Source organism: Acomys minous (genome assembly GCF_964271855.1).
Source record: "Acomys minous genome assembly, chromosome: 17".
NCBI classification, from domain to species: domain Eukaryota; kingdom Metazoa; phylum Chordata; class Mammalia; order Rodentia; family Muridae; genus Acomys; species Acomys minous.
The window spans coordinates 57,383,517-57,408,866 of record NC_140500.1 but is presented as its reverse complement, the minus strand read 5'-3'; the positions used below and the strand labels follow the sequence as shown (position 1 = coordinate 57,408,866).

The following is a 25,350-nucleotide window of genomic DNA, read 5'->3' as shown; positions in this document are numbered from 1 at the left end:
CCAGCATGAGGAAACACAGGGGACTATTTGGAGTTTCCCACCTGTCCTAAATGTTCCTGGTGACTGAAGACCCTGACAGTGACCGCCAAGAAACACATCTCTGTCAGTCAAACATTCTCTGTCACCCTGGCCTCCCGGGCCACTCTGGCCACAGTGCACGCCAGTGAGTCTGAATAACCAGACACCTAGAGAGAGTAGACGACAAGTGCCATTCGAGCACGGGCAGGCGGCCCTGCAGCCACAGAGATCAGATCCAGAGGGGGGATTTGCTTTTTGCATAGGAACCCCCACAGGCAGGTCCATCAGCCTCTGAACACCTGTGGGGGAGCAGGGGAGCATGACAACACAGGGGGGGTCATAGTATGACATCACACCACGGAGCAGGGTAGCATGACATCGCACCAGGGATTGGGGTGGCATGACATCACACCAGGGGTGGGGTAGTATGACATCACACCCGTGGCAGGACTGGAGAAGATCATGCCAGTGCATATAGAAACTGTGTGGCTAGTGTCCTAAAATATTCCCCCTCCTTGAGTGGTGTGTGTGTGTGTGTGTGTGTGTGTGTGTGTGTGTGTGTGTGAAGTTGGAATTCCAGGCAATTGTGAGCCACTGGGGGGGGGTGCTGGGAACTGAACTTGGGTCTTCTGCAAGAGCAGTAATCACTCTTAGTAACTGAAGCATCTCTGTAGCCTCACCTTGTTTGTTAAGACAAGGCCGCTCACTGGTCTGGTAATTGCCTGCCAGCCCCGGTGATGTCTCTGCCTTCCCTACACTAGGGTTACATGCATTCTCAAGACCCAGCTTTATGTGGGCTCTGGGGGGCTCCAAATGCAGATCCTCCTGACTATACAGCAAGAACTTTACCACCTAAGACACCTCCTCAGCTTCCACTTTGTTTTTTGAGACAGAGTCTCTCATTGGCCTGGAGCTCACCCATGTAGGCTAGAGTGGCTAAACAGTAAACCCCAGAAATCTGCCTGCCTCTGCCTCCCCAGAGCTGGGATTACAAAGGTTTGTCTCCTTGATTGGATTTTTCATGTACATCTTGGGGGAAGGAGCTCAAGCCCTTTCCAACTGAGCCATCCTCCCCCCTTCCCCCCCCCCACCCTCTCCCCCCCCCCCCCACTGTGTTTAATTTCATCTTTAACAGAGATGACACCTGCCTCTGTGTTGAGCCCTGCTTTTACCACGGTGCAAAGAGGCTCCGTTAGGGCTCTCAACTGTGAGGTGGGTCTTACTTCCACTGCGTTTTCAGGACGCAGAGTCTGGGGTAAAGAGCAGTTAGCGAGTGGCTCGAAGGTGTACAGACAGGAAGTGAAGAAAGGGCTTTGAATGCAGGCCAGATTGGCTACGGAGCCGGTGCCAAGTTGTGCACCTTTGAGTTCCTGTGCTGAGGATGCAATCTGAAATGCGAACGAAGCAGCATGGAGCACAGTGGTAATGTCCAGCCTCGGTCAGCATACCACAGCAGGCACAGTCTGCATGGGAACAGTTTGATGAAACCAAAATGCAGAAATTGCTGTACTCCATTCAAAGCGGACTACAGAGAGTTTTTTGTTTTCTGCTGTGTGTGTGTGTGTGTGTGTGTGTGTGTGTGTGTGTGTGTGTGTGTGAATCAAACCCGGGTCTTTGTGCATGTTAGCCAAGCACTGTTGGTGTACATCCTCACCCTGGCAGAACTTGAGATTTTGGGTTATGGCTTCTTTTTTAATTCTTTTGTTTGTTTATTTTTAATCTTTTTTTTTAACTGTTTTACAGTTTCATACATTTATGTAATAAACTTTAGTCTCTCTCTCTCTCTCTCTCTCTCTCTCTCTCTCTCTCTCTCACACACACACACACACACATACACACACACACACATGCGTGCGTGTGTGTGCGTGCACCCAGACACATGTATTCCCTTTTTATCTGCCTGCCAGAGGTAGACACAGCAGCAGAGTGAGGGCGTGGCTCATCTGTGGCCAGGTGAGGTGACACTCCTCCCTCCTTGTGTGACTAGTGCTTAAAATAAGCGGCATAATTAAGTCTAATATTAGAAGACTAGGAGTTAAAAAGAAGACAAGATGTCACTTTTTGTCTTCTTCCCCAGCTCATAGAGAAAGAACTGCTAAGTAGAAGGGCCTTTTGTAGGTCAAGGCCTGCCCTGCAGGAGCAAGGGTGCTGGGGAAAGGGTGTCCAAAGATGGACGGGGTCTGGGAGGCGCTGAGTGGGCCATGGGAAAGTGGGCAGGCTGGTGAGTGGGTGAGTGAGTGTGTGTAAGAAGCGCGTGGTGTTCGGAGAATGTGGTCTGGGGAATGCAGAGTGGGGAGAGGAAGGGACATTGCTCCAGGTGAGAGGTCGCCGGACTTGAGATGTCCAGGCACCCATGTGCGGCCACCTGGCCATACACCTATCCGAGGATCCACATGAGCCGCTCCAACTGGCAGGATGTCAGGGGGAGTCGGATAAGACTCTGCAGTGAGATGTCCAATGCCACAGAAAAGATACCCGTAACTCGGGTGGCCTCTGGGAGGTAGGGACACCTGGGCCCAGAGGTAGACCATGAGGATGGGCTGAGAGACCCCGCCTCAGTTGTAGACATGGACAACCCGGATTGTGTGCAGCCCAGGCCAACATCTGGTCACCAACCAGCCCTGGGGTCTATTCCATGGTCGCCCCTCCCCCCCACCCCCACCCCCATCATCTGCCACCAGGGGAAAGGCCAGTGTCTACCCAGTGAGCCGTGTCTTCTCTCTGCCTCCTCTCAGGTGTTTCGTTTTTGTTTTTGTTTTAACTAGACAGACTCTGTCTCCATCCTGCTGCACTGAGCAGGAGAGTCGGCGCAGACAGCCCGACTGTCTAGAACCTTGGTGTTCTTTTAGTTCCCTGTTGCCCCTCGCTGGCTTCCTTACTTCCCCAGGACACGAGCCCTTTATACCACCTTCCAGATAAGAGGCTAAACCATTAAGCCTACCATCCCAGCAAAGGAGAGGGAGCCAGATCCCAGCTGTGGACTTGGCACGAATGTCTTTCAGGTCCCCAGGGGAGCAGGTGTAGGGAGAGCAGGTGACTCAACTTTCTCATGGCAAGATAAAAAAAAGAGAGCACAGCAAACAAAAAAATCACACTGACTAAAGGACAAGTAGCCAAGCCTGGTGCTGCAATGCTGTCGCCAGGGCATTCGGAAGCTGAGGCAGGGGATCGTGAGTTTGAGCTAGCCAGACCCTGCCTCAGAAACAAAACAACAATAAAACTTAGGTACCTGGGTTTCAACTGTTAACCACCTTCGGCGAGTCAGGGAAGGTCGCGTACCCTCAAGCCTGTAGCTTCTACAGAAGCATCTCCTGCTCGTCATTAACACTGAATCCCTACAGCACCTGTCCCTTCACCATCTCCATGGTGATGTTTAAGCACCGGACAGAAGGCATGATCTGGCATACGCTGTCTGTCCTGTAGCTCTGTGAGTCTGTCTGAGAGCAGGGTGGACTTGGGGATCCCACCTGGCATGGCTGTAGAGCTAGCCTGGCACAGTGGCAGGTGCCCCAGTAGGGCGTGTAAGCTCAAGATCCTTTCTGTGTTCTTTGTTCTTTAAATTCCTCTTACCTGGCAACTGCAAGTTATGAGGCAATCCAAGCACTGTCTTCAAAAATACTAGCTACCTTAGTCACGGCTAGGAAAAAGGAAAAAAAGAAAAATGTGTGTGTGTGTGTATTTGTGTGTATGTAATATACATATTTGTGTGTGTATTATATATATATATATATTTTTTTTTTTTTGCATTGAGAATTTTAAAAAGGACTAGTGTGTCACCTCAGTCACTTTCCTGTCAAGGAAAGTCACGTGCTTGGAGGAATGCTAGGAAAGCAAGTAGGCGATATCTCCTTCTTGTCAGCCCATTCTGGAGAACCATCCATCCACTGAGCATCCCTGGCACACAGGAGGCTGCCATTGGCATGACAGAGCTAGAGAAGCCGGGGGGTGCAGCAATACCAGTAGTGAATGGGCTGGCAATGCGCGTGCTAGGGAGCACGTTCACACTTGACCTCATTTACACCTTTACTCACTGTGAGAAGGTCAGGTGCAGTTCATCAGATGCCAGGACATAAGACTGCACAGGAGTCTAGGCTTCCCCAGCCCTGATGTGGCCAGGTGACAGTGCCAGGCCCTTCTCCCTGACTGGAGGATCCATGCTATGGCCTGAGCCACCCAGGAAATATCCCTGGGGCTAACTAAGCTTGATGAAGAAGACAACCGAGCTCAAACTACTATGCATCTAGTGTATTGTTTTTCATCCAAAATTCTAAATAAGCAAATCTGGTTTAAAAATAATCTCGGTTTGGGCTAGGAGTGATGGCACATGCCTTTTATCCCAGCACTCAAGAAGCAGAGGCAGACATATCTCTGTGAGTTCGAGGCCAGCCTAGTCTACAAAGGGAGCTCTAGGGCAGCATAGAGTTCCAGGACTGTATAGAGTGACCCTGTCTCAAGCAAACAAAACCCACGTGGATCTGGAGCTGAGGAAATAGCTCAGTTGCTTGCCACAAGACTATGAAGGCCTGAGTCAGAATGACAGCACCCATGGTAAAAACCAAAACCAAAACCAAAACTTGGTGTGTAGAAGCCATGGCTGAGGGGGCAGGGCTGGGAGGATCCTTGGGAAATGGTGGTCAGCCAGCCTCCCCATAGAGTGAACTCCCGATACAGTAAGAACCATTGTCTCCAAAATAAGGCAGACATAGAGAAAGATACTCAACAGTAGTTACTTGTGTCCTTCACAGATGTGCACGCATCCGTGCACCTGCATCAGTGTGCACACACATGCGCACGCACGTGCACACTCACACACACACACACATATCAGCGTGCACATGCACACACATACATCAGCATGTGCACACAGAGTAACGATAAGCAGGAGCCTCATCACCTATCAAGATGAAGTTCTTGTCATCCTCGCTGCCATTAAGCACTCAAGACTTAGCCCAAGGACAGTGATCTCGAGTGTACCCTTGGTGAAGCAGGGGATCAGTTTCCCCTCCCCTCAGCGAACATTGCGTTGTCAGGGAAGTGGGACTCACTACCCGACACCTGTGTCTCCAATCACAAAGGATGCAGCAGCCCTTTGGGGCTTGTCCAGCGGGCCCCTGGCCCTTCCAACTTAGCTTGGGGGAGGAACCTCTGGGTCAGGAGCAGGCTGACATTCCTTTCTCCCACAGCTGCCACTCTGGGTACGTGGGCGCCCGCTGCGAGCATGCAGACCTGCTGGCCGTGGTGGCTGCCAGCCAGAAGAAGCAGGCAATCACTGCCTTGGTGGTGGTCTCCATTGTGGCCCTGGCTGTCCTCGTTATCACCTGTGTGCTGATCCAGTGAGTATTTGTCACCCCTGAGTTTGTATCCCCACCACCACCGCCACCACCTGCCAGCTCCGCCTGAGGCATCAGAAGCATAGCCGTACGAAAGAGCTGCCAGCTTGTTGTGACATGAGAGCGATTTCAGCTGAGCTAAGAGGGCAGTTAACGTCTCTCCACACAGCATCAGGCAAGCTGTGCAAATGCCTGGAGCATGGGGTGGTTGCCAGCAGTGGTTCTGAGTTCTTCTAAAAGCCATGTCAAATCAAAGACATCCTTCACCTCTGTCCTCGAACCCAGAACCTTCTGAACATTCATGATCTGGCCAGGAGCTCCAGAGAGAGCTGGAAATGGCTCCCACCCCACCCCTTGGACCACAGCAAAAGTGCTTCCTCCCCACAGAAAGCACTTGACAAACTCTCAAGTTACTCCAGAGACCCCACCCACCCCTCTTTCTCCTCCACTACTCTCTCACCCCCTGAACTGCATCCTCCATGAAGCAGTGCTGAGCCCCAAGTCAAGGGAGGGAGATTCTAATGGAGTGTCTTATCCTGTTAGCCGGCCGATAGCCGCCCCTGGAAATACAGTGCTGTATTCCCAGCAGCAGACACCAAGCCGGGCTTACTTCCTAGGATGGTTAAATCTAAGTCAAAGCACTCAGAGGGTTCCCCCTAGTTTGAAGTGGCACAGGGCGCTGTTGGTCAGTTAAAGGCAGCCTGTCAACACGGTCCTCTCAAGGCTGGGATTGCAGGAAGCACAAAGGCTATTTCAAAGAGGCTGGGTGTGATGGCAATGCCAGGCTTTTGTTCTCCAAGGCTGGCCAGATTGCACACAGACCAATAAGTGGCTCCGTTCTCGTGAGTTGCTGCTGTTGGGACATCTGAGGCATAAGCCCAGTGACACTTCTGGATGAAGGGCCAACTTCCTGAAACACCATGATCTCCAGCCCCAGGGTCTGCTGGTCCTAGTCTATTGAAAGGCCATTGATAAGCTGGCAGACCTACTCAGCTGTCCCTTTATAGAGACAGCAAGCAGCTAGGTGACTGGCTTGTCCCCTCAGCCTGCAGGAGAATCTGGAGCCAGGTGACCAGGGAGTCTAAAACGGAGCTATAGCAGGTAGCATCCATACTTTGCGACAGCCAGCAGGTACTTTGTGGCTGGTCAGTATCTGTCCCTGTCCTCAGTGTCCTGAGGTAGATGATGCTCTAGAAGGCCGAATGGGCATCCAGGGCTGCCCAGCTGGGCTCTCCTGTCAGGCAGGTGCAGCTCAGCCTGTCTCTTCTGTCACCAGCTGCTGCCAGCTCCGCAAACACTGTGAGTGGTGCCGTGCCCTGGTCTGCAGACACGAGAAGCCCAGCGCCCTCCTGAAGGGAAGAACCGCTTGCTGCCACTCTGAGACAGGTACAAGGCGCCTTCCCCCCCTTTTCTTCCTGAGGAGGGGCTACCGTAGGGTGGAGAGAATAGCCACCGTCTTCCAAGTTGGCACGGAGGTGCTGAGACAAAAGCAGGAGGGACGTGGGGGACTGTTTTCTCCTACCATCCCTTACAGGGGACCTGGCCACAGGTGTGGTTGAACTGCAGCCCCGCCACCCCCCACCTGTTACTGGCTGCTGAGAGGAGCCAGTGTCACTCAGTGAGCTCGCCTCAAGTCTCTCTCCTAAGCTCGTCTCCCCAGCACAGCTCTGCCCGCCCCCCCCCCCCATTAATTATCCTGTTTTTCTTTTCTGCCAGTGGTCTGAAGATACCAGAGGAGGAATTTGACCAGGTGGCCCATGACAGCCCAACCAGGGAAAGGCTTCTCAGGAACCACCACCACCGGCAGTGCCCAGGCCCCTGGGACACGCTGGCAGACCCTCCTCCCTCAGTGCACAACCGCCTGCTCCGCCTTCTGCCCTTTAAAGGCCTTCAAAACTGTGTGATAACGCTGCCTGCTGGGCTTCCTCAGTGCACCCTAGAGAAGAGGCCAGTGGACCACGTTTTAACGACACGTCGAACAAGAAAGAACCTCAAAAAGGCTGGCCTTCTTGCTAACCCACACTCGGCAGGCGCTTCGGTTGGTGTCTCCTGCCAGCCATGGATTCCGGGCCGTTTTTCTCCATGGGCCATCTGCCCCCAGCAGAGATTCCACGGTTAGTGTACAGAATGGACAAGGGGAAGCGTATATTGTTATGTGAAGACACTGCGGCCTCCCACGAGCCCTGATATCTCCTCAAGCTGTTTCTGGGTTGTGTGTCTTATTTATTAGATGGATTAGCGGTTTTGTCTTTAGTCTCTTAAGTCCACGTCAGGCACCCATGCTAATGACACATGAGCGGCTGGCTGTGAAGTTACACCAAATAGAAACGGCCAGCCCCTTTGATAAAGTAAGGCTGCAGGGAAGGGAGCCTCCCAGAGGCTGTAGAGACAGAATTCAAAGGAGGCGGTGCCCTTTGAGACAGGAAAGTCCCTGGATTCATGCTGTGGCAAAGTTAGCAAGTCCAGCACATAGAAAGCCCCCCCCACAATGGGAGAAGAGGACAAGAGAGCCTGTGTGGGCACCTCAGGAGGAAGCATGCACGCACGCACAGCCAGTTCGTGACTACATGGATTAGCGCCCAGCTCCGGCATTAGTAGTGAGCTGTGGGCCAAATCCGCGAAGGGGACCAGCTTTTTATTTTCCATGCTGTTGCCTTGGGTTTTGCTTTATTTTTAGAAGGGGGAAATTTAATTTTCAAGCATTAGGAGAAATATCCCACTGTTTTGGTTTGGTTTGGCCTCCCCTCCCCCTCCCCCCTTTCAGAATGTTGGTATTATTAACGAAATTGCTACCAAGCCTCTCCACTCTCCTCGAGAGAAGGAGATGTGCTCCCTGAGGGTGCTCTGACCCATTGGGCCCACCCTCATCCCTAGGCTGCTCCGTACTGTCAGGAGACAGGATGCAGTAAATGCATACATAAAGCTGCTTACTGAGGAGGCTGGCCTCAGAAGTGAAAAGTCCGCCCTGCCCCACCCTCTGACTTAACGCACTGGGAGAAGGGCATTTGACGAACCAAACTGGTTTGAAGTTTCTGTCAGGAAGTTCCGCCTCGTCTTCATTCTTCATCACCGGTCCACTTCCTTCTACGAATTTTCCCCTTCTCATCTGACCTAGGCCCTGGTCTGCCCCACGTCTTAACCCTGGCCATCTTTATCCACAATGCCTGAAGCCCCAAGAAAAGAAAGTGGGCCTGTTCAGTGCTGTCCCCTAACTACTTAGCTGACACGGCTCCAGGCGGAAGTCACCGTTTTGGTTATTATTATTATTTTGGCTTGGTGTTTTATTTTGTTGCTTTGTTTTGTGAGACAAGGTCTTGCTGTGTGGCCCAGGCTGGCCTTAAACCCAAGACTCTCCTGCTCCAGTCTCCCAAGGCCTGGCCTTCAGGTGTGCACTACTGTACCCGGCAGAGTTTTTTTGATTATTAAAGAAAATAGGTTAAGTTTACTTTCCTTGGGTCATATGTGTGTGGGTCAAGGCCAAGTGTAGGCTGCTATTTGGAGATCAAACACAATGGCACCGGACTTTAGACTTCTATTGTTTCTATTGGTCCCAGTGCTCCCAGCAGACCCTGCCTCAAGTCCTGGCTCACAACTGGGGTGTGTGGGGGGGGGGGCGGAGATGGAGGGGAGCACACGCACAAATGGAGGCTCAAGACTTGTTTTAATTTCGTTCACACTGTTAGCTTCAGAGGGCAGATCTTTTCTGGTCTGTTGGAAGCTCCTGGATGTCTGACTGCTTTTAAAGAGTTTGAAGCGATGTCAGCATATTACTGGGAACTTCTTCACCTAATGCCCCATCCTTAAAGGCGTGACCATCCAAGACTCAGCAGAGTAGGGGAAAAAAACAGGATAAACTCAAGATAGTGAAGGCAGAGGACCCTCAGGGGCACCTCAGCTTTAGTGTCTACACATTGCAATTTAAAGTTCAGCCAGTACCACGCCCCAGGGCCTGTCCACAGATGCAGCCAGCCCAAATGCCCCCTAGAAGTGCCTTTCCCACCACGCCCCTTGCAAAACAACGGATCTGAGAGTCAGAAGTTGAAACCAGACCAAAGCAAGTCTGGTTGGATGTGGTCCTGGCCCCGGCATACGACATCCTTTCTTCTTTGGTGACTTTGATTTTGGAAGACAGACAAATCCTTCTCGTGCCATTTCATAGCCGATATAGGCCTGGTTAGCTGTTCCAGTGTCCTCCAGTCAGTTCATACTGCACACCCCACAGTGCCTTCCTGTCAGTTCACACTGCACACCCCACAGCGCCTTCCTGACAGTTCACACTGCACTCTGTACAGCACCCTCCTGTTAGTTCTCACTGCACTCCATACAGCGCCCTCCTGTCAGTTCACACTGCACACCCCACAGCGCCTTCCTGTCAGTTCACACTGCACTCCACACAGCGCCCTCCTGTCAGTTCACACTGCACTCCACACAGCACCCTCCTGTCAGTTCACACTGCACTCCACACAGCGCCCTCCTGTCAGTTCACACTGCACTCCACACTGCACCCTCCTGTCAGTTCACACTGCACTCCACACAGCACCCTCCTGTCAGTTCACACTGCACACCATACAGCGCCTTCCTGTCAGTTCACACTGCACTTCATACAGCGCCCTCCTGTCAGTTCACACTGCACACCATACAGTGCCCTCCTGTCAGTTCACACTGCACACCCCACAGCGCCTTCCTGACAGTTCACACTGCACTCTCTACAGCACCCTCCTGTTAGTTCACACTGCACACCCCACAGCACCTTCCTGTCAGTTCACACTGCACTCCACACAGCGCCCTCCTGTCAGTTCACACTGTACTCCACACAGCACCCTCCTGTCAGTTCACACTGCACTCCATACAGCGCCTTCCTGTCAGTTCACACTGCACTCCATACAGCGCCCTCCTGTCAGTTCACACTGCACACCATACAGTGCCCTCCTGTCAGTTCACACTGCACACCCCACAGCGCCTTCCTGACAGTTCACACTGCACTCTCTACAGCACCCTCCTGTTAGTTCACACTGCACACCCCACAGTGCCTTCCTGTCAGTTCACACTGCACTCCACACAGCACCCTCCTGTCAGTTCACACTGCACTCCACACAGCACCCTCCTGTCAGTTCACACTGCACACCATACAGCGCCTTCCTGTCAGTTCACACTGCACTCCATACAGCGCCCTCCTGTCAGTTCACACTGCACACCATACAGCGCCCTCCTGTCAGTTCACACTGCACACCATACAGCGCCCTCCTGTCAGTTCACACTGCACTCTCTACAGCACCCTCCTGTCAGCTCACACTGCACTCCACACAGTGCCCTCCTGTCAGTTCACACTGCACTCCACACAGCACCCTCCTGTCAGTTCACACTGCACTCCACTCAGCACCCTGCTGTCAGTTCACACTGCACTCCACATAGCACCCTCCTGTCAGTTCACACTGCACTCCACACAGTGCCCTCCTGTCAGTTCACACTGCACTCCACTCAGCACCCTGCTGTCAGTTCACACTGCACTCCACTCAGCACCCTGCTGTCAGTTCACACTGCACTCCACTCAGCACCCTGCTGTCAGTTCACACTGCACTCCACTCAGCACCCTGCTGTCAGTTCACACTGCACTCCACTCAGCACCCTGCTGTCAGTTCACACTGCACTCCACACAGCGCCCTCCTGTCAGTTCACACTGCACTCCACACAGCACCCTCCTGTCAGGTCATGGACTCCCCACAGCACCCTCCTGTCAGGTCATGGGCTCCCCACAGCACCCTCCTGTCAGTTCACACTGGACCCACACACACATATACACAGCACCCTCCTGGCAATTCACACTGCACTTGGCCCTCTCTTGATGTTCAGCACAGCTATAAATAAGTAGCGCTCCTTAGCAGCCACACAGGACAGTGGCACAGCACTTCCAGTGACTCGGGAGACTATGACCATCCCTGCTGAATGAACTGAAATTAATTCCAGGGATGCTGAGATAGCTTAGTAGGTAAAGGCATTTACCAGCAACTCTGAGACCCTAAGTTCAATCCCTGGGACCCACATGGGAGAGGGAGAGAGCCAACTTGCCCAAGATGTCTTCTGTTCTCCACAAATACATGACACACACACACTAATTTTTAAAAATAAAAATGATTTCTAGAAAGGCCTCCACACCTGAAGCTATAACTTTAAACCTACCACGGGACATATTTTCTCCATGGAAAAATATAATGGCCACTCCAATCTGAAAGACAGATTCCAGGTGGACACACATGGGCCCAAACCATGAGTCGGTTTGCTGTGTATCCCAGACAAGGGTGGGAACTACAGTCCCAAGGTCCCTTTTCTCCCACAAAAGGGAGGGGGAGAAGGAGGCAGGTTTGGTGCCCACTCACTCACACTGGGGAGGGAGGAGGCTGTGTCTCTGAGTCTCAGATGGCGGATTGTTCTCTCCAAGCACAGAAAGTGGCCTGGATCCCCAGGCCAGGTTTCCCAGTGCCTGCGAGCCCCTGGATGGACCAGCGACATTCTAACACTGCCTACAGGCCCCAGTTCTGTGTGGGTTCTAAGCTTATGTCTCTCCCAGGGTCAAGAGGAAGCCACATTAACACAAGGTTTCACTCTATAGCCCCGGCCAGCCTTGAACCCATGATCCCCTGCCTCAGCCTCCTAGGTTACAGGTGTGTTCCGCCACGCCTGGCTTACGTTTGTTTTTAATGTTCTTGTGTAAGATGTGTTCCCTAAGGCCATTCATCAATCTTTCTCAAAGACACAGTGTTGTACACACACATGTGCACGTGGGCACACACAGAGTACTGGAAAGCAACTCCTCTCCACAGTGTGATAAGTTTATTATAAGGAACCTGATGCTGTTTTAGAACTCATCAGTCTGACTTCTGTATATGATGCACTGAAGGTTAAATATGTGATGTTTTAATTTATTTTATGTGGTAAGTTAATTTTGATTTCTGTAATGTATTAATGTGATTAGAAGCTTTTTTCCTTAATATCTGAATTATACTTAAAGAGTAGTGAGGAATATAAGATACTATTATGTTTTTCAGAAATGTGTATTGTTACTCAGTTGTATTGTACTGTTTGAAAGGATGAAGGAATGAACTCTTTTTTTTTCCTAAATGCCAAGACTGATGTTTTTCTTTAATGTGGCTGAAACCAAATTTTCTTTGCAAATGTGAATGAAAAAGAAGTATATGGGGTTTTTCTTTTTTTTTTTTCCTTTTATTTTTTTAGATTTATTTTTATTCTTAACGATGTGTATTTGTTCATGTGTGTCTATGTATGGGTATGTGCATATGAGTGCAGTTGCTCTCCATGGCCAGACGAGGGCATTAGATCCCATGAATCTACAGACTAAGCTGTCTTACATGGGTGCTGAGTACCCAGTTTAGTCTTTTGAGTACCCAGTCTTTTGAGAGAGCAGCAAACAATCTTAAGCTCTAAATGATCCTTGTAGGAATCCTAAACCTGATTGTAGTCAACCCCTATCTGGATAAAGAAATGAGTTCTTCCTAACACCTGGAGGAAAACAATGGCCCTTCATCCTGCATGGAGAGGAACTGAGCCCTGGCTGGGGAGATGAGACAATGGCATGCAGAAAATGCCCCTGGGTTGTTTCCTGACAGCAATCCTAGAAACCATGAGATTTTAAGGTAGGGTGTGGTCTATATATAAAATCCCCAGAACTGTTAGGAATGCAGAGCTTGGGACACAACCTACTAAACTCTAGGGGTCCGCTCCTCCTCCTCTGATAGCATGGTCCTGGCCAGGAACTGCTGTGCTGAGGAGCCTAGGAAGGTTTTGGTGTGATGTTGTCTTTAGGGAAAGCTTTGCAGAGTCCTGCTGAGCAGGGAGACTCAGTCACCCTGTGGGTCATGTTCTGGTTTCCATCCTGTTGTGATACAAAGCAGCTTACTGGAGAAAAGAGGCTTCCTCAGCTTCTGGGTCACAGCCTGTCACTGAGCGGTGGTCGAGCAGGGACTTGGAGCAGCTTTCACATGGCAATCAAGAGCAGAGAGGAGCTGGACAGTGGCGGCACACGCCTTTAACCCCAGCACTCAGGAGGCAGAGGAAGGAAGAATTCTGTGAGTTCAGAGCCAGCCTGGTCTACATACCAAGCTCCAGGACTCCAGGATAGCCAGGACTCCAAAAAGACACCTTGTCTCAAAAAGCCAGGGGGTGAGGGGAGGGCGGGAAATAGAGCAGAGAGGAAAACAACGCTGCCTCTTGCCTTGGGATGCTTCTGCACGGCTGCCTTACTTCACTCCTGCACAGTTCAGGGCCGACCCTGGTGCCACCCACATTCAGGGTGAGTGGGTCTTCTCTTCTCAAGGAACAAACGAGACAGTCCCCTACAGACATGCCACTGGCCAGCCTGACCCAGACAATTCCTCCTTAGGACTCTCTTCCAAGTGATTTTAAGTTTTGTCAAGTTGACAGTTTAAAAACTAACCAGCAGAGAGCTGCAGTGCACAGCAGCCCAAATATCAAGGCCACATCTCCTTGGATCCTCCCTGAACAGCCTGGTAGAAAGGGTGCAGGGCCTATCTATCTTTCATATGCTCCATCCCTTGGTACCCACTGTCGGTCTTGAACTGCAAGGAATACTTCTAGAACTGTCCACCCAGTCCCTGTAAGCCTTTAGCAACCCTCTCTCTAGCTCATAGGTGTGGCGTGTACAGGCTCAGCGGCTCACAGCCAGGGAGCAGGAGTCAAAGACTTGCTGAGTGATATGGAATCTTGCTTCAAGCGCTTTTCAGTGAGGGGCCGAGCTACGAGGTCCCTGTGTGTGTGGGTCCCAGGGGCTGCTCCCTAGATCAACCCACCTTGGAGAAAGATGTATGTTCCAACAAGGAAAGCCACGCTCTGCACAAATGGACCACAGCTTTACAGGAATTTTACTGTTGGGCATAAAAATAAATTGAGTTTTGTTCCGAGACGGAAATGGAGGGTAGCCTCTTTGCAAGGACACTGGGGCTGATGAACACTTCACACCCAGGTGTGCAGGTGAACGCTTCACACCCAGGTGGGCAGGTGAACACTTCACACCCAGGTGGGCAAGTAAACGCTTCACACTCAGGTGGGCAGGTGAACGTTTCACACCCAGCTGGGCAGGTGAACACTTCACACCCAGGTGTGCAGGTGACCGCTTCACACCCAGGTGTGCAGGTGAATGCTTCACACCCAGCTGGGCAGATGCCCCAGAACTGCAAGAGTCCTGCTACTACCTGGGCCCTGTGCCTCAAGTCCTGCAGGAAGCCCCCGAGGTGAGAGGGGAGCTGGGGCACTGCCCAAAACCATGCACTGCTAGCATATGACACCTGGCAGGGCAGGATTGTGGAAATGTGGGTGTCATCCCAAGAGGGCACTGCAGCAGCGAAACACCAGAACAAAGACAGAGTGGCCTTTCCCCTGCAGTGTGCCCAGCCCCCACCAGGGCACAGGGCTTCTGGGTTGCCTGTCAGGAAGGGGACGCAGAGGCCAATCCTAAGCGTGCGTCCAGCCCCGCTTCTCCTCAGCTTGTCACCCTGGAGCCTTGCTGCTCACTCTGAGCCTCCCGTGCTGTCCGTTCCGTTCCCCAGCTGAGCTAGAACAGTCTGCGGGCCCAGTCCGGTTCTTGGAATGAAAACCGAAATGTCGTGAGTATGTGCTCCAACTCAAGCTCCCAGCCTCTGCTGACCCTCAAGGGGAATGCAGGCATGGGAGAGGGGTGTCAGGAAAAGGTGATAGAGCCCGGGACCTGTAGGGCCACATGACACAGATGATGGTGTCATTATGTCACATGTGAAAGTGGTGACAGGACTGGAGAGATGGCTCAGTGGGTGAAGCCCTTGCCACACAAGTGTGAAGACACAAGTGCAAACACTAAGAACCTACATAAAGCCAGGTTAAACATCTGCAATCTCACTTCTCCTAAATGAGATGCCAGTAGAACCAGGAGAAACTACGGAAGCTCACAGGCCAGGTAGCCTGATGTGTGAAGTGGCATGACCAAACATCACACACGCATACACACATGCACACACATAGGCATGCACACACAGATACACATATACACATGCATGCATATACACTCTTGCATACATGGACACACATAATTATAGACACACGTGCACATGTATACATACATGTGTGGAGACATATATATACACATGTGCATATACATATGCATGTGTGTGCACATACACACATGCATGGACACACATACTTACAGGCACATGCATGCACACACATGCACATATATTCATACATGTGTGGACATGTCTGGATCTGCGGCTTTAAAGATCCCCAAGTGAGTATGACTGGCCAGCCAAGCAGACAGGGCTTCATTCCAGCTGCTCCCAGGCCTCACTTCAGTGCAAACTCTGGTGCATCCTGGGAGATTTCCAGGATGGAAAGTGTGAAAGACTGGACTCCGGCAGAGGCACTTAAACTTCCATGTCAATGCCGTGGCTTTTAGTTGGTCTCTGAGAAGACACAAACCATCTCAAAAGCATTTGGTCTATGTCTAGAGGTTTCCTTGAAGGTCTATTTAAAATGCTGATGTATGAGAAAAGGCAAATCTCAAAATCTGGTCCAACAACTTTCACAAAACCGCTCTTTTTTTTTTTTTTGAGACAGAGTTTCCCTGTGTTCCAGTAGGCCTAGGACTTACTATGCAACCCAGGCCAGCCTTCAGCTCATTAGAGATCTATGTGCCTCTGTCTTCTGGGTGCTGGGACTAAAGTCATGTGCCAGTTAATCCTTCTTTTTTTTTTCCCCCTTCTCTCATATATTGCATCCCAACCACCGTTTCCCCTCCCAGGCTCCCCTTCCTTTCCCCTCCCCCACCCAGAGCCGCTCTTCCTCTCTTTCCCTTCAGAAAAGTCCAGGGCCCCCGGGGACACCAGCCAAGCATGGTGTACCAGACTACAGCCCACTCACTGTGAAACAGAGAACACTTCCAGGATAGCATCTCTCACTGGTAAAATTTAATTCTCTAAAACTGATAAAGTGAAGCTGGAAACTGATTCTGTGAATTTAACTGACTACAACAGTAACACTAGTAACAGGGACTTACCGTTTTCCCAACTGTAATGCAGAGATGTCAAATAGAAGGTGATTCAGCTCTTAAAATATTATCAGGGATCTTATGGGATGGCGCAGTGGCTTAAGGTCCTTCACCAAACCCGACAGCCTGGGCGTGGTCCTTGGGACATTCTTCGTAGAAGGAAAGGAAGCCGATTCCTACAGCCTGTCTTCTGCTTCCGTTCTTTTGCCATGGCATGCAATACACACACACAAAATACTTTCAGAAAAATTACATGCAGTCCTCCAAATGGAAAAGATATGGTCTCTATTGTTTCTAATAATTGGTTACTATTCCAACTGTGTCTAGGCTGTAAGCTAAGACACCTGCTATAATTTTGGGCTGTGGCTGCTCTGCCCTGGGCGTGGCTGGACTTGCCTCTAAACACACGGCTCTATCTCTCTTTTCTGCTTATGTTCTTCATCAACTCTGCAACTGTTTTATGCCTGGAATATAGTCATCGCCCACTGTGCGTGGGGCTGTTTCCCAGCCACGGGAACAAAGACTTTTGGGCCTTAATTCACTACTGGAGTCCCCAGGGGTAAATTAGTATCTACCATGTCAACTACCTAATAAATATTTCTGGAGTGAAAAGGAAAAAGAAAAGGTGGCTAGGGGCTGGAGAGGTTGCTCAGTGGATAAGGGTGCTGGCTATTTTTCCCAGCTCAGTTCCTAGCACCCACATGGTGGCTCACGACTGCCTATAATTCCACCTCAAGGCTAGCCAATTTATTCTTCTTAGCATTTGCACACATGTGCACATATGTGTATATAGACACACATAAATAAAAATAAATCTCAAGAAGAGATGAATAATTTTGGTCAAGCAAAAGGTCAGTGACAAGTGTCCATTCACTTAGCTTCTATTCAGCATTTAATGAAAAGTCTGGTCAGATAAATTAGGCAAGAAAAAAAAAATATCACCACTAGCCACCTTCAGTCAGAAGCTACAATCAAAATCCGTACCCTTAGCTGGCTCAAGCTCAGAAGTAAAGTCTTCCCTGTTAACTAAATTAACTAAAGAACAAACAAAATAACTAAATATCCAACTCCATCATTTATTAAAAGAACCAACCAACTATCTAGAGAAAGAAGAAAATAATAAAACAAAAGAAAAAGTGAGGAAAGTGGAAAAGCATTTCAACTGATAACTCAAGAGCTCTTTCTTGGAGGAAAAACAAAAACAAAACCAACAGCAACAACAAAACCCCTTCGATTCTAGGGTCAACCAGATGGCTCCGTGGCTGAAAACTTTCCCCATTGGACCTGAGAACCTGCATTTGATCCCAGGTCCCCACAGAGTGGGGGGAGAGATTCGATTCTGCAAGCTGTCCCCTGACTATCACACAGCGTGCATGTTTGTGCACAGACACACGCAATGCACGTAAATAAATGAAACGTTACAAGAAAAGCCCATCAAATCCAAATGGGAAAGGAATAAAACAAAAGATTCCCCCAGACTCAGGACTGGGAATGATAGGTTTCCAAGCACTTGAGAGACAACGGCTCTACTCATGCCTTCCAGATCCTCACAAAATGGCCAACTCACCACCAAAACATGAAAGTCACGAAAAGTATTTCCACAACAAGCAGAAACTTTAAGTAAGTGGGAGGCCATTCTGTCTGAGGAGATTCTAAGGCACGTGTCTCTCACAGTCCCCTTCGGTGGACATCAGGTCCACGTTAGCTCACCCAAGACTCTCCTTTTATGTCTCTCCTTCTCGCTGGCTCATCATGACGACCAAGCAAAGGATTAAAGTCAAGAAGTTATATGGGACTCAAAATACCTTGCAACAACAACAAAAAAAACTAAACCATTTAACTTTAAGATGGCTAAACAATTTGAATAAACATTCCCCCAAGAGAAAATACACAGAAAATCGAAAAGCACATGAGAAACTGCTTGCTGTCACTGTTAGAGAACTGCAAGTTAAAGCCACTGAGAGCTACAAACCATTCCAGCCAGGCGTGGTGGCGCACACCTTTAATCCCAGCACTCGGGAGGCAGAGGTAGGGGAATCTGTGAGTTCGAGGCCAGCCTGGTCTACAAAGTGAGTCCAGGACAGCCAAGGCTACACAGAGGAACCCTGTCTTAAAACACACACACACACATACACACACACACACACACACACACACACATTCCACCCAGTCTGAGTGGCTATAATAGAAAAGAAAATGCTCCGACAGAAGCCTGCTGGCAAATGTGCAGAGCGAAGGGATCCACACAGCTGTCAGAGTGTAGACGGATACAGCCATGTGGGTAAAGAGGGACTGAAACACAGTTCTTGGCGTGGACATGGGTACCCCCACTGTAGGCAGCAGGATGAAGAGTCTGCAAAGAAACAGTTAGAAAAACTATTTTAAGGCAGGTGTGGTGGCACACGCCTGTAATCCCAGCACCCAGGGAGGCAGAGGCGGGTGGATCACTGAATTTGAGGCCAGCCTGGTCTACAAAGTGAGTCCAGGACAGCCAAGGCTACACAGAGAAACCCTGTCTCAGGAAAGAAAGAAAGAAAGAAAGAAAGAAAGAAAGAAAGAAAGAAAGAAAGAAAGAAAGAAGACAAGCAAAGGAAAACTACTTCAGCCTCCCTGTCTGTTTGACTGCTTTGGAATCATCTGGAGACACACTCTGGGTGTGCTGGTGAGGCTGTTTCCAAGGAGGTTTAGCTGAAGAAGGAAAATCCACCTTGAATGTGGGTGGCAGCATCCTTTGGGCTGACGTCCTAGACCAAATAAAAAAGAGAAAGCACCAGTGTTCACCGCCTTTGCTTCCTGACTGTGATGTGCACACACAGACTCCTACAGGCGTGCACACATACACACACACACACACACACACACACACACACAAAAGCATACACGAACACACACAGGCACATACACACATACGTAAACAGGGACACACATGCACACACAGAGACACATACATGCACATGCGCGCGCACACACACACACAGAGACAAATAAATACTGTATTTTTTAAAAACATATTAATTCCAAACATTAAAAAAAAAAGACTGAATGTTGAGATGCCTCAGCTGGCGGGGGTGGGGGGTGGCAGACTACAGCTCAAACTCATTAGAAATGGTGATTTTAAAGATCTAGGTAAAGATTCAGATTTTTTGTTTTGTTTTGGTTTTGGGTTTGGTTTTTCAAAATAAGCTCTCTCTGAGTACCCCTGGCTGTCCTGAACTCACTTTGTAGACCAGGCTGGCCTTGAACTCACAGCGATCCACCTACCTTTACCTCCCGAGTGCTGGGATTCCATCGCCCGGCTCAAATAGAGGTTTATTTATGTATTTTATGTTTAGCATGTACACCTGAATGCCAGAAGTGGGGATCAGATCCCACTAAAGATGGTTGTGAGCCACCATGTGGGTGCTGGGAGTTGAACTCAGGACCTCCGGAAGAGCAGCCAGTGCTCTTAACCTCTGAGCCATCTCTCCAGCCCAAGATTCAGATATTTAAACTAAAGTGTGGGCAAAAACACAGGAGGGGTCAAGGAGATTTATCTTTGAACCACAATGACACAGATATCAAAAACATGCTTTACATAGCCCATCTTGGCCAAACGCATGGGCTTCTGAGTGAATTCTACCTCTACACTGTGTGCCCTCGGTAGGTGGATTAACTTCACCAGCCTCAGTGTCCTTGTAGTAAAGTGAGCACACTGGTGGTATCTAACCGGGGAGGTTTTGATCAGCTTAAACAATTTGTCACTTGGCAGAGGCTCAGTAAATAGTGCTCAGCCTAAGTATAGTCAGTGATGTGGCCTGTATTGCATCTGTTGCCTTCACCTGTATTGACCCCTGGGCGCTGTGTTATATGCACACAAAGCAAAGACTCACTCATCGCAGGTGGCCAGTGAATGAGCTCACGGGCTGGTTCCCACTAGACCACAAGTGTCTGTGAAGGGAATATGGTGGAGACAAGCGTAGCCAAGGGAGGGCTGAGCCAGCCAGGTGTCATCGTGCCACCTGCCTGGGACGTGCATTCAGATCCATGCCAAGCCACTGAGTAGTCATTGCACAAGGGGCAGGAGAACGCCCTAAGAGAGACACAGGTACTTACAAAGCAGGCACAGTGTATGTGCCAGAGGGCAGCAAGGTGTGACAGACACAATAATGATCTCAGAGGGCTGCGTGACAACCTTTTTCCCAAGATGTCCCGGCAGTGCTCCTCATAACGCCCTTTCCAGCTGGTCCCTGAAGCCACAGCCAGAGTTAGTGGGGGTGGCTACTGGCAGCAGGGATACCCACACAGCTGGCACCCTGATGGTCCTCACAGAGCTCGGCGCCAGCCAGCTGCACAACCCTCGCATCCCTAGTCAGGTCCCCTGGGAAGGAGGGACCAGTGCAGAGGCTCCCTTCTGATTCCCCAGGAGCCAGGGAGATGCACTGCTTGCATCTGGGAAGGCTGGGTATTGGTGTTATTCTCATCCAAAAGGACTCACACTCGGGGCACAGCTGGATGGAAGGTCCACTCCCACATCTGCCATGCCTGGTTCAGCCCCCCTCCCTCCAGATCTCTCTCCAGGTTAATTCCATCCTTTCTGATGCCTCTAGACAAAAAGGACATGGGTGAGGTTACACTGCAGGATGACAAGTGACAGTTCAGCATAAGACAGGTGGACCAGAACAAGGAAGTTCAGGGCTGCAGGAGACACGGCCTCGTGCTGGGCGTACGGCCTGTCGTTCCTATGGTTTTAGAGAGCTTGTAATGACTTGGGGAGAAGAGGATGAAATAGAGAGGAAAGAGAAAGTCTGTCAGAATAAATAAATAAATAAATAAATAAATAAATAAATAAAAGCAAGTGTTTTTCCTATAAACAGAATGGCCCAAATTTCATTTTTCTTCTTTGCGTTTTCCACACTGTGTGATTCATCGTTTTATGTGTATGTGTGAGTGCCTCTGTGTGTGTGTGTGTGTGGTGTGTGTGTGTGGAGTGTGAGTGTGTGTGTGTGTGTGTGTGTGTGTGTGTGTGTGTGTGTGTGTGAACCACAGGTGTGCAGTGCCACTTGAAACCAGAAGAGAATGTCAATGGATAGATTTCAGAGACCTGCTGAGCCCAGCATGAGGGAGTTGATGCTTTGTTCTGTGGCTCTGATTCCTCTGACTGCATTGCTCTCTATGTTGGGGTACAAAAATATACAATAATATACTTCCTAGGAAGTAGGAAAACTAGCCCAGTAATGAGACTAGGGTCAGACTGTTGTGGGGACGGGGTGCCGAGTGCACACCAGCACGGCTGAGATGGGGCTATGTCCTGTCACTGGCAACTGCTGCCTATAAGACACCTGACCAAGCCCGGCGGACAGAAGGGGCCTTGCAGATGCTATTCCCAGAGTCAACATTCAAGCAGAGGCAAAGCCCCTTAAATGAACATTCCAAAGCCTGGGTCTCAAGGCGCTGGGAAAGCAGGGAGGGTCTGTCTGTTCAGACACTACAGTACAAAGTGAGTTTGAGAGTCCTGAGTGTGTGTGTGTGTGTGTGTGTGTGTGTGTGTGTGTGTGTGTGTGTGTGTTTGAACCTCAGGCACCATCCACCTTTTTGGTTTGCTGGTGAGGGAAGGAAGCCACTCACTCCAGACAGGCTGGAGTCAGAACTTCAACATGGTGTTTCTTACAGAGACAGTGCTTGTCCCCTACAGTCAGCTGTGCCACTTAGATTTTTTTTGTTGTTGTTGTTAACTAGGCCCAAGCTAGGATCATCTAGAAACAAGGAGCCTCGATAGAGCAAAGGAGCAAACGCCCCAACCAGACTGGCCTGTAGACAAGCCCGTGTGGCATTCTCTTTAATGATTGAGGTGGAAGAGTCCAGTCCACTGGGTGATGCCACCCCCGGGGTAGGCAGTTTTAAATTAAACATTAAAAGAACAAGATGAGAGAACCATGGGGAATATTGCAGTAAGTTGCCTCTCCTTGCATCCATGGCCTCTGCTTCTGTCCTTGCCCTGAGTCCCTTCATAAAGGACCACAAGCTGTAAGATGAAATAACACCTTTCCTCCTCCAAGTTGCCTTTGGTCACAGTGTTTATCACAGCAGCATAAAGCAAAGTGATCTTACCCAGACACTGGATCCTGCATGCCACACTGCAATACCGGCCTGTGGTCAAGCTGTGCCCATTGGTGCAATAGTGGTACAACCACCTGCTTTCTCACTGGACTGGAGGCCTCCTCCTCAGCAGGAAAGTCGTGCATGGTACTATAAACTTGACTTAAAACAGATGGCCGTGGGGATCATAAGCCTTGAGGGGAACTCACTACAGTTGTTCTGATAAACAGTCACGTTGTCAGACTGTTTTCTAAATATTTATGGCTTTGTAGCCATTGATTTCGGCACTCTCAGGCTGGATCAGAGAAGCTCCTTACTGCAGTGGTTAACGCCGGGACTCACACTGGCCAAGGTGCTGATAATCAGTGACTGTGAATGCCCAACCACAGCTGGGACATCCAATCAGCCTCCTCCAGCCATGGCTCAGGAAACACCAAGGGAAGAAAGGGCAGATAGAATGTAAGAGCGGGAGACGGAGATGAGGTGGGGCGGGGGGAGCCTGTAACGGGCTGTCCTCTGAACATGGCATAGCTGTCACACACCTGAACTCACAGAATCTGTGGCTACCTGCACAAAATTCAACTAGCTGAAATTGCAGCATGGGCAGGGGAGGTGCACTGGGGGCCCCACCCATCCCAGACAGGAGCTATCGATAGCTGGTGGCTGCCGGAGGAGGACGAGCCACTCTTCGCTGGGGATGTGACGGTGGCAGGCTGCCTGTGCCCCAGGAGTTGGCCTCACATCCCGTGCACACATGGGAAGCACTAACTGGACTCACTGGCCTTTTGGTTTTGATTTTTAAAAGAAAGAGTTGAAGCCGGGAGGTAAATATTTTGGGAGATCCTAGAAGTAGGGGGGAAGTAGAGATTAGATATTATCAAAATACCTTATATGTGTTAAATTTCCCAGAAATGAATAATATATATGTATATATATAATTTTATGAAGAAATCTTTTATTTCTACTTTCCTGAGTGTGTTTAATTTTATTCACTTAGTTTTTGAGATTGTTTATTTTACTTATATGCATATAAATGTTGTGCCTGCATGTATGTTTGTACACCGTATGTGTATCTGATACCCACAAGATTTGTCATTGATCTTAATCACTGAGCCATCTCTCCAACATATGTGTGTGTGTGTGTGTGTGTGTGTGTGTGCGCGCGCGCGCGCACTCGCGTAATTTTAAAAGCTGTGAGTGGTGTGATGGCTGTAATCCCAGCACTGGGAAAAGGGAGATAAGCAGCTCCATGGAGCTCATTGGCCTTCTAGTTCCAGACACATGCGCGCCTGCACGCGTGCATACACACACACACACACACACACACACACACACACGCACACGCACACGCACATAAACATACTCATACACATATATATACACACAGACATACACACTCAACTCACACATATACACACAGATGCACATACATATGAGCATACATTAAAACTAAGCTCACGTGGGACCATAATTCTTTTTTTTTTTAAGATTTATTTATTTATTTATTTATTTAGTTATTATGTATATAGTGCTCTGCCTGCATTACACCTGCACACCAGAAGAGGGCACCAGATCACATTATAGATGGTTGTGAGCCACCATGCGGTTACTGGGAATTGAACTCAGGACCTCTGGAAGAGCAGACAGGGGTCTGCTCTGAGCCATCTCTCCCGCCCAGGGACCATAATTCTTTTATGTTGCGTTTCACTTGCAGCCATCCTCTCTCACCAAGCACTGCGCCTCATAAAACCACATGGCAATGGCATTTGCAAGAGGGAGTTAGGCCAATAATTGAACTGAGTCATATACTTCACTTAATTTTTAAACTTTGCTGAATCCTTAAATGTTTTTGTAAATCACTTCCTTTGAGTATTGTGTCTTAGACTCATTGTCTAGCCATTGCGTAGCGCTGCAGAGACACGTGTGTGCCGCGCCCTGTGTGAGGCCTGCATCCACCTACCCTCTCTCCTGGCTACCGTTCTCTGTGTATGTAGCATTGCTGTCCCCTTCCCCCTTCCCCCTTTCCCCTCTGCGCTCTCTCTCTCTCTCTCTCTCTCCCTCCCCCTTCTCTCCCCTCTTCTTTTCTCTTGCTCTCACTCCCCCCACCCTCTCTTCTCCCTCTTCTGTCATGGGCAGCAGTATGCAGGGCACCATCTTGGAAGTGAAGACCAGCCCTTCCCTCACTCCAAACCTGTTGGTACTTCGCAGGTCCCAGAGCTCTGAGCCTTGCACGTCTGCAGCTGTGAATTACCTGCCTGGCAGCTGCTGTAAATTCAGAAACACACAGACGCTTAGCATTCAGAAACTCCCCTACCCATTCCCCTTGTTCCGTTTCCTAAACAGCCTCAGCCCCTTTGTTTTTCTAGAACCAGCCGTTTTTCCTCCTGTACGTGGCTTCTCCAGATTACTTCTGTGGGGACCCAGGACCCAAGCCATACCCAACAATGTAGAAATTACCGTGTATTTTTTTTCTGCTGCTCTGGCCTTCTGTTTTCCAGAAAGCACTGGATGTAATCAAGTGGCTCATAAAAGAAGAGACAGGATGAGTCCAAAGTAAAGCTCCAGAGTGAAGCCATGCAGAGGCAAACTGGAGGCCCCCTTACCTGTCCTGCTCAGAGGGAAAGGACTGTCCGTACCATGGGAGGGTATTTCGCAAGCTCCGCTGGTAGAGTAAACCTGGGAATGGACTTGTGGGCTTAACCCAACAGTTCTGTGTGATTTTATGATGTTCGCGTACGCTCCTCGGCTTTTCGGCTAAGACTGAGAAGATGTGGGGCTGGAGAGATGTCTCAAAGGTTAAGTGCACTGGCTGTTCTTCCAGAAGACCCAGGTCAATTCCCAACACCCAGATGGCAGCTCACAACTGTTTGTAACTCCAGT

At 49.8% G+C, this 25,350-nt stretch overlaps 2 protein-coding genes across 3 annotated transcripts in view; both read left to right on the top strand.

The window, feature by feature from the left end:
• Nucleotides 1-7,346, top strand: part of TGFA (transforming growth factor alpha) — an 85,755-nt gene extending 78,409 nt beyond the window's left edge. For both annotated transcript variants that reach the window (XM_084766659.1, XM_084766660.1), the window contains exons 4-6: nucleotides 5,202-5,351; nucleotides 6,625-6,734; nucleotides 7,065-7,346. In XM_084766659.1, the coding sequence (XP_084622785.1) occupies nucleotides 5,202-5,351; nucleotides 6,625-6,734; nucleotides 7,065-7,072 (268 nt within the window). In that variant the 3' untranslated portion in view covers nucleotides 7,073-7,346. The remainder of the gene's footprint in view (nucleotides 1-5,201; nucleotides 5,352-6,624; nucleotides 6,735-7,064) is intronic.
• Nucleotides 7,347-7,627: 281 nt separating this feature from the next.
• On the top strand, nucleotides 7,628-12,542 carry LOC311588158 (uncharacterized protein; the record flags this gene model as incomplete). Its single annotated transcript, XM_084765639.1, has 3 exons — nucleotides 7,628-7,696; nucleotides 10,075-11,086; nucleotides 11,119-12,542. The coding sequence occupies 3 exons, from the start codon at nucleotides 7,628-7,630 to the stop codon at nucleotides 11,211-11,213; spliced, it is 1,176 nt and encodes a 391-aa protein (XP_084621765.1). The 3' UTR covers nucleotides 11,214-12,542.
• Nucleotides 12,543-25,350: the final 12,808 nt, after the last annotated feature.